A 9,207-nucleotide genomic window follows, 5' to 3' on the forward strand; every position below is an offset into this window, starting at 1 on the left:
GCGGGTTATCGCGGCGGGACCGGGGCCAGGCGTTCCCCAGCCCGGCTGCCCCGGGAAGGCAGTGCGGGCAGCGGCCGGCCCCGCCGGTGGGGGGTTTCACACCCCCCCGCACACCCCGGGGGGATGCGGTGCGGTGCTGCCTGCCCGTCTCCTTGTAGTAGAAGTAACTTTGTTCTCATAAATCACGTCTGCCGAAGAGGGGAGCGGTGCCCGGGCGCCGGGCGGGTGCGGTGCTGGGTGGCGGTGCGGGAGCGGTGCTGGGTGGCGGTGCGGGAGCAGTGCTGGGTGGCGGTGCTGGGTGGCGGTGCGGGAGCGGTGCGGGAGCGGTGCGGGAGCAGTGCTGGGTGGCGGTGCGGGAGCAGTGCTGGGTAGCGGTGCTGGGTGGCGGTGCGGGAGCGGTGCTGGTTGGCGGTGCGGGAGCAGTGCTGGGTGGCGGTGCTGGGTGGTGGTGCGGGAGCGGTGCTGGGTGGCGGTGCTGGGTGGCGGTGCGGGAGCGGTGCTGGGTGGCGGTGCGGGAGCGGTGCGGGAGCGGTGCTGGGTGCCCACTGCTCCCTGCCGCCCGCTCCCCCCGGCCAGATGTTTGCGTCCGTCCCGGGGACTTGTAACCGCTGTTGGAGACAGCCGGTAAAGGCTGCCAGAAACCTGTTATTTGGAAAAATACCCATCGGTGCAGGAGGTAAAGGCAGGGGTGCAATTAGGAGGGAGCGGTTCACCTGACTTTTTAATTTGCGTGCAGCCACGCCGGCTCTGAACGCGGGATCGCTCCTGGAGGCGTCTGCCTCTCTCTTCCAGCCGCCCCGGGACGGGAAGGAAGCTGGAAGGGGGGGTGTGGGTGGGTGTGAAAGCCCACCACCCGCATTTTTAAACCCTCGGTTCTCTGAGGTGCGGGACGAGTCGTGTCCCGAGGGAGGGGGTCCCGAAAAGCAAAGCCCCGGGGCAGCTGGCAGGGGTACAACGAAAAGCCTTGCACGAAACGCCATCACGGCGGCAAGCAGCGGGAGAGCCGGGGGGGGGACGACGGGGGACGGGAACCGGCGTGTGCTTGATACGGGAAGCGTTACAAATTAAAAACACTGAGAAGCGATGAAGGATACCGGGATTTCGGGAGCTCATAAAAAGCCAACACGCGTGAGGGGCAGGGTGGGAGAGGTCAGCGCTCGCTGGGAAGCAGTCGGGCTGCCCCGACGTGGCTGTCCATCTGGGGGTCCCTCTGGCAAGGGGGGCACGGGCATCGCCCCGGCTGCTGCCGACCCCGGGAGCTCTGGGTGGCGATTGCTGCCGGTATGAAAGAGCCCGAAGGCCTCGAAGTCGTGACAGCGCCGGTGTAGGGCCTGCGGGGGGACGGCGGCGTATGGGCTCCCCCCCCCCCCCCGCCTCGCACACTTCGTTACCCCGCGAGGGGACAGACCTCCCTTCCCCGGCCGGCCGTGGGCTTCCTGCTCTAACCCGCCTCCCCCGGGGGCGAAGCCCGGGCTACCGGCCTCTGGGCCCTGTGACACGGCGGTGCGGATCCCCTCCGCCTCCATATGTCCCACATCCATATGCATGTCTCCCGCTAGCAGCAGCTGCCGGCCGGGAGCGGGGTACGGCCGGCTGGGCTGGCCACCGACCCCCTTTTCCCTGCTCGCCTCTCTCTCCCTCCCTCCATCCCTCCCCGAAGCCCACCTCCACCCCCCCCCCCCCCGGTGCCGTTGGCTGTTGCAGGGCGCGGAGCGGGGACCTGCGCCTGGTGCGTTTCTGGGGGGCAAATAAAAAAAGAGTGTTTTCCGCCCGCGGTGATGCTCGTTGGGGCTGGAGGGGGACGGCAGCGGGTTCCCGTTGCGAAGTCGCTCGGCAAAGCAGTGGCGTTGGAAAAGCAGGGAGAATGCCTTCGGCACCCTGGGGATGAGCAACCAGGAGTTTCTCCCGCGCCCCAGAGAAGGCACATGGCGGGGACCGACGCGGGGTAAACCCGGGAGCAGCCGCCTCCGCTTCCCCCGAGCCGGGAAATCCCGCACACGCCGTGGGATGGAGAGGGGTTTAAACCCAAGGGCTCTATTACGGAGAAAAAAAAAAAAAAGGGAAAAATAAAAAAGCTGTTTGCCGAGGGAGTTGTGGTGGTCTCTCACCGCTTAGCCGAGGACCGCCTGCCTCGTTACGCGGCATCCGCCGCTGAACCACGCGTGTGCGCGGCCGCGTAACCCCCCGCGGGGTTTTCGGCCCGGGCCGGGGTGCAGGGCGGCTGCCGGGGGGCGGCTCTGCCGGCCCGGCTGTCTCCATCGGTAGGGGTATGCGGGACTTCTTTAATGTCGTTATCCGTGGGTTTATACCGTCACGCAACAAACTCCTGCGTGTTTGAAGGATCGAGCTGAAACTGCGGCCGATCTCGGCCGGGGCCCAGGCGCGGGGGAGGGCTTCGCGCCCCGTCAAACCCCCTGATATTTTGTCTCCTAATTGTTCGCCGCGACATCCATGGCAGAGATCCCGAGGTTAGTTATATTGGATCTCCTCCTAAAAAGTACTCTCCTGGAGGAGAGGAGGGGGGGGAGGGGGGGCTGCCCCTTTCTTCCGAGCCCAGTTTGGTTTCCAAAACCTGCCCCGAAAAGAGGAGGGGGCAGGACAGTGAGCTCATGTGAATAACCTGCTCTTTTCTCCAGTGCCCCAGACAAAACCAGCCTAACCAAGCGATCAGAGCTGGGCTTTTTTTCTTTTTCTTTTTTTTTGCCTTTTTTTTTTTTTGGGGGGGGGGGGGGGGGGTTGTGCCTTTTTTTTTTTTTTTCCCCTTTGCCATTCCACTTTGACGATGCCAACTTCAACTGGTGGCCAGCTGGGTCTCTGTGCAGAAGTAAATTAACTGGAAAGCTTCAGTCGGTGCTGCAGTCAACTGGAAAAGGGGACGGGGCGGGCGGTACTCACGGCAGCTCCCTCGCTGACCGGGGGGGTGTCAGCACCCCTCCCGGCTCCGCCGGTCGCGGACATCCCCCTGGGTCGGCGGGGGAGCGGGTTCTCTACCGAGCCGGGCAGCCACGGACCCGCAAAACCCGCAGGGAAATCATTAACGGCGGGAGCCGGCACTCTGGAAACCGCCCGGCATTTCCCTTCCCGCCTCGGGAAAGGTTTTGGCGGAGGGGGGTTGGGGGGGAATCGGTGGGCGATGGGGAGCCCCCCGGCATCCCGGTCCGGGAGAGAGAGCCCGGGTAACCGCGCCGAGGCAGCAGCACGGAGCCCGGGGCTCGTTCCCTGCTCCCGGCATCGTCCCGAAAAGCCGAAAAAAGCGGAATAAAACCCTGTTCCGCTTTTTTTTTTTTTTTTTCCCCCCTCCCTCCGTGTAGAAAACGATTCACAAATTTACGGAAGAGTATTAATTTAGTTATTTCTTTTCCGCCAGAATAGCTGGTCCTTCTTATGGCAGCGCTTCCGTGTGCCCTGCTGCAGCCGGGAAAAAGGAAAAAAAGAAAAGAAAAGAAAAAAAGAAAAGAAAAGAAAAGAAAAGAAAAGAAAAGAAAAGAAAAGAAAAGAAAAGAAAAGAAAAGAAAAGAAAAGAAAAGAAAAGAAAAGAAAAGAAAAGCGCAATTGTTTCTGATCTGTTTAGATATGGAAATGATCGCGTCCAGATAATGAGTTTCAATTTAAAGAGGTTGTTTCAGTATTGGGTCTAACTACTTCCTCTAGACCCTTAGCCGGGCTCTTACTTTATTCGCGGTTTTCTTCTCGGAAAGCAGTTTCTTTCCCATAATAACGGTAACACTCTGCCCTCCATAACAGTTTGCGTCGCCCGCCGCTTAAAAAGTTAATCCAGCCTAATTTGGGCTGAGATGAAGGGCTCCGGGGGCCGGCTGGAAACTCTGGCTGCCCGCTCGGGGAGGGACCGGCGCGGGCAGGAGCCGCCAGCCCTGTCCCCGAACAAGCCGCTTCTTATTTTATTTGTATCCTTCTTCAACCCACCAGAACAAAGTGGATAACTTCCAGCGTTAACAGGAAAAAAAAAAAAACAAAAAAAAAAAAAGGAAAAAAAAAATCCACAACACCCTCCCCCAAATCCACTACTGAGATTGAACAATAGATCCTGAAAATTATTTCTTTTTTTTTTTTCTCCTCCTGTACCGTGGTTTCATTATTTAATCTCTGATGAGATCAGATTATCTGTACCCTTTAGTGAAGGCAGCAGACGTCTTTAAACTGGTTTAATTGATTTATCGTTTTGTTTTTGTTTTTTTTTTTTTTTAACAGAAAGTGCATTACATTTAACTGGTCTTGCAAAGGGCTTTTCTTCTCTTTACAAACCGAATTATTTTTAATATAAATTAATAAATGTTAAGATGCTATATCACGATATATCATCGTTATTAGCTTAAAAAAAAAGGAAAACAATTTACATTCTATAGTATTCCGTATGATACAAAAGAAAACACACTTTAAATTCAATTACAGCAACTAAATGAATTTTATATTTTGACTCAAAGTGGTTGTGACAATTCCCACCAGCTACTTTTTTCAACGCGCGGTTGATTGGAAACGGTGTCAGTGAAAAGCAAACTCTGTCCCTTCGCCCTCTCCCTCCCTCCCTCCCTCCCTCCCTCCGCACGACGACCGCAACAGAAACTCTTTTAAAAATAGTAATAAATAGCACGCGGGGCCGCTGCAGTTTCGACCCGAGGGAGGGGGCCGGCGGCTGCTACGGCGGCTTTTTCCTCGGTGGCCCCGCTGCCGCCGGTCTCGGTGCCCTGGGGCTCCGGTGTGTGTGTGTGTGTGTGTGTTGGGGGGGGGGGGTTGGTGTTAGTGTGTGTTTGTGCCACCGGTGCCGGGGAGCTCGGGGCGGCTGGGGCCGGGCGGGGGGAGGAGGGGGCGGCGGCGCCCCGGGCCCCCGCTGTACAAGAAAAAAAAAAAATTTAAAAAAAAAAAAAAAAGAGAAGAAAAAAAAAAAAGAAAAAAAAAGAAGGTATTTTACATTTTAAATATTCACAGTAAGGAACGCCTAACGGTGGCGGTGACTCACGGTTTATTTACAAAGAGCCCGCAACGGGCGGCCGCCGCACCGCCGGGAGCGGGGGCCCGGGCAGCCCCCGCCTCCCACCACCCTCCAATAGCCCGCGGCGCCCGCGGGGGAGGCCGCTCCGCCGCAGTCCTCTCTGCTCCCCCTCCGGCTTCTCCTCTTCCTCCTCCTCCTCCTCCTCCTCCTCCTCCCGGGCGCGTAGAGTCTAGAAAAATAGATCTGTACATCTCCGAAAGCGGCGGCGGGCGGAGCGGGCTAGGCGGAGGCTTCCCCCTCGGGGGGGTGCAGGAGCAGCCCGCCGCCCCCCGGCTTGTGTTTCTTCAGCAGCTGCGTGATCTTCTCGTCGTCCGAGTTGGGGTCCAGCGGCTTGTTGTAGTCGTCGTCCTCCTCCTCGTTCTCCGAGGCTCCCTTCAACCTCTCCGTCTCCGAGTCCTGCTTCTTCTTCGCCGTCGCCATCTCCGCCGCGTGCTTCTTCCGCCACTTGGTCCGTCGGTTCTGGAACCAGACCTGCCCCCCCCCCCCGCCGCCACCGGCACCGTTCATCATCATCATCATCGTCATCATCACCGCCACCGCGGCCCCTCGCCCCCCGCCGGGCCGCTCCCGCCCCGCTGCCCTCCCGCCTCCCCGTCCCTCTCCCGCAGCACCGACCCCCGCTCCTCCAGCCATCACGCAATTTTTCTCCCTCAACGCAAAGCAGCCGAGCCCCGCGGCACCGCGCTTCCCCGCAACCGTAGCCACCCGTCCCGGGCCAACAGAAGCCCCCAGCCACCCTCTCCCCCCCCCTTCTCCCCGCCCAGGTCCTCCGTGGGCCCTGGGATCTCCCTGCCCGCGGTGGGAAAACGCACATTTCGGGCTGAATCCTTCCCCAGCCGCCCCTGCCCCACCAGATGGATTTATTCTCCGGCAGGGCCGCTGCCAGAGGAGGGGGTTATTTTCATTGTGGAGGCTGCAATAATTTATTCGCAGCTATTGGGACATATTCGCAGTGACAAAGGCGAGCCCTTAGATGAATTCGAAAGCCTGAGCAGCGGCGAGAGGCCCCTCCGGCTCAGCCCGCCGAGCAAACGCCTCTCCGCACCTCCCCGGAGGGGCTCAGCCCCGTCCCCCAACTCCTCACACCCCTGCTTGGCCCACAGCTCCCAGTTTAATTAAAGCGGAGAGTTGGGGGTGGGACGGTAGGAGCGGGGAGCGCGGTCCCTGCCCGGCTGCCCGGGGCCGCGGAGCGCCGGAGGGGACAGGTTTCGTGGGGGGTGCGGGACGGAGATGCTACCCCCCCCCCCCCCCCCGACCCACTCCCAGCTTTCCCAGCCCAGCGGCCACCCCCGTGGCGTTCAGCCTGAACGCACTGGGCTTCTCGGTCTTGCCTGGATTTGATTGTTTGGGGGTTGTTTTTTTTTTGTTTGTTTGGCTGGTTTTTGATGATTTTTTTTTTTTTAATAAGATAGGTTTTAAAACGTCCTTTCAACCCCGCCACTAAGGCAATGAAGGGAGAACTGCCCGGGGAGGCCTCGGTCCCCCCCGGCCCCGCAGCAGCATCTCCGGCTGCCCGGTTCCTTTTGTCCCCCGGTCCCAGGCGGGCGCTTTACGCTCCCCCAGCCCCGCACCGTCCCGGGGGGGGGCGGGAGCCGCTTCTCTCACCTTGACTTGGCTCTCCGTCATCCCCAGCGAATAGGCCAGCCGGGCTCGCTCCGGGCCCGCCAGGTATTTCGTCTGCTCGAAAGTCTTTTCCAGGGCGAAAATCTGCTGGCCAGAAAAAGTGGGTCTGGTATGTTTTCTCTTTCCGTCCTTATCCAGCAAAATTGAGCCTTGATCTGGCGGGGAGGGGGAGAGAAAGGGAAGGCAGGGACAGACATGTTAATCTACGGATTTGGGAAAGCGTTTCGCTCTCAAGCGACCCTGTGGGACGGTATTCTCTGCGGGGCTGTGGAGGGGGTTGGGGGGGGGGCTGTGACAAAACTGCCGCCGGGACAGCGCGGCACCGCCAGCCTCCTCCCGGCTTCCCCCCCCACACACACCCCCACACCCCGCGATTCTTTTTCCTTTAGGGATCGAAAATCTGAGCGGGCAAACGATATTGTTTTCTAAAAAAAAGCCGCAGCCGGCGGAAGCGGGCGGTAAAAGGGACAGTCCCGCTCGGGGAAAGTTTGTGCGCGCCCCCTGAAACCAGCCCCGGCCCCGAGGGTCCCCAACGGGGAGGGTGAAAGCAGGGGGCAGCGCCGCCGCCTTCCCCCGGGGAGGGCTTCTCTTTTCGCCGGCGATAACCGACGTTTTTACAGGGTTTCGCGCCGACCGAGAGGGAGGGAAAAAGCAAAGTAAACTTAAGGAAAAAAAAAAAGGGGAAAGAAAAAAGAAAGCGAGGCAAAGCCAGCCCCCCCGGCTCACGGCCGGGCCCGGGGACGGGGAGGGCCGGGAGGGTCTCGCCGCAACGCCCGCGGCGCGGAGGCTCCCCGGCACCGGGAGCGGACACCCCGCGGGGCTCCCTGGGCCCGTTCCCCCCGCTGCCCCGCGCCGCTGGGTACTCACGGGGGGCGCAGGCGAGGCGGGCGTCCCTCCAGGGCGGGCTCTGCATCACCCCCGGCCAGAAGATGGGCGTCCGGCCCGGCAGCTCGGCCAGCGGCTTGGGGTAGCGCCCGGCGGCCACGGCGGCGGCGGCGGCGGCGGCACCGGGGCTGAAGTAGAGGGCGGGCGGCGGCGGCGGTGGGGGGCTGAGGCTGCCGAAGCGGGGCAGCCCCGCCAGTAGCCCAGCGGGCGCCGCCGAGGAGGCGGAGGGCGAGGCGGAGGCGAGAGCGGCGCCCGGCAGGGGCATAGAGGGCCGGCTGAGGATGTCGTTGATGCCGTGCGGGGTGGCTGCGGAGAGCTGCGGAGGAGCCGAGCCCAGAGCCGAGAGCCCGCCCGGGGCGGCGGAGGCGGCGGCGGGCGCCTTTAGGCCGGGGGAGCCGAGCGGCGGCGAGGGCGAGGCGGAGGCGGGCGAGGCGGAGGCGGAGGAGGAGGAGGCGGGCCCGGAGGGCAGGGGGTACGCGGGGTACAGCGGTGCCTTCATCTCGGCCATGCTGTGCAGGGCGGCCAGCGGCGGGCTGCCCAGCAGGAAGGCGCCCTGCCGGGGCGCGCCGTCCATCTGCCCCAGCGCCAGCATCCCCGCGCCGCCGCCGCCGCCGGGCCGGGGCGGGGGGCCCGGCCGGCCCCTAGCGCCGCGGGGCCCCGGCGGCCGGCCCGGGGGTGCCTCCCGCACCGGCGCCGCGCATCCAGCCCGCGGGGGCCGCCGCCGCTGCCTCTAGCGGGGAGCTGGGCGCCCGAGCGGCGGCCCCGCCGCCCCGCCGGACATCAGGGCTGAGCCTCGGCGGCCGCCGCCGGAGAGAAAAAGGAAAAAAAAAAACCAAAAAAAAAGCGGTGCTGCTGTCGGCGGGTGTGTGTATATATATATATATATATATACGCGTATATGCGCAGGGTCCGTGCGTATACACGTATATACCTCCTCTCCCCGTGCCTGCCAGGAGCTGGGGGCTCACAGCGGCGCGGGGGCCGCGCTCGCCGCCCCCGCCGCCTCCTCCCCGGCGCCCCGCATCCCTCCCGGCGGCTGGTCCCGCTGGCTCTCGGGGCGGCTGTCGGGGCTGCGGGCGCGGGCGCGGCTCGGGGCGCACTGCCGCGCCGCCCCGCTCCCCGCCGCCTTTAGCGGGGGCACGGCCGGCGGCGGGCGCGGCGGCGGCGGCGGCGGCGGGCGGGGGCGGGGCGGCGGCCGGCCCTGCCCACCCGCACCGCGCCCGCCGCACCGCCAACTTCGGGCTGGCCTCGCTCTCCGCTCCTGTGCTTTTCTTGTGGTTTCCCCTCTTCTCTCTTATCCTCTCCTTTTCCCTCTTCTTTTCCCTCTCCCTTTTCTTCCCCCCCTTACGTTTTTCCTTTCCGATTTTCTTTTCTTTCCCCTCCTTTCCTTTTTCCTTTCCCTTTTTCCATTCGTTTTTTCCTTTCCCTTTTCCTTTCCCTTTTCCTTTTGCTTTTTCCTTTTCTTTTTTTCCTTTCCCTTTTTCCATTCGCTTTTTCCTTTCCCTTTTCCTTTCGCTTTTTCCTTTTCTTTTTTCCTTTTCTTTTTTCCTCTCCTTTTTCCCTTCCCCTTTCCTTTCAGGCTTTTTCTTTTTCTTTTTCTTTTTCTTTTTCTTTTTCTTTTTCTTTTTCTTTTTCTTTTTCCTTTTCTTTTTCTTTTTCTTTTTCTTTTTCTTTTTCTTTTTCTTTTTCTT

General features: G+C 61.5%; 1 protein-coding gene across 1 annotated transcript; it reads right to left on the bottom strand.

The window, feature by feature from the left end:
- Positions 1–5,227: 5,227 nt before the first annotated feature.
- Positions 5,228–8,108, bottom strand: NKX6-1 (NK6 homeobox 1). Its single transcript, XM_074154932.1, has 3 exons — positions 7,499–8,108; positions 6,614–6,786; positions 5,228–5,479 (listed from the first exon to the last, which is right to left on the bottom strand). Exons 1-3 carry the CDS (start codon positions 8,106–8,108, stop codon positions 5,228–5,230), a joined length of 1,035 nt encoding a protein of 344 aa, XP_074011033.1.
- Positions 8,109–9,207: the final 1,099 nt, after the last annotated feature.

This window comes from Numenius arquata, chromosome 10, assembly GCF_964106895.1.
Source record: "Numenius arquata chromosome 10, bNumArq3.hap1.1, whole genome shotgun sequence".
In the NCBI taxonomy this organism is placed as follows: Eukaryota; Metazoa; Chordata; class Aves; order Charadriiformes; family Scolopacidae; genus Numenius; species Numenius arquata.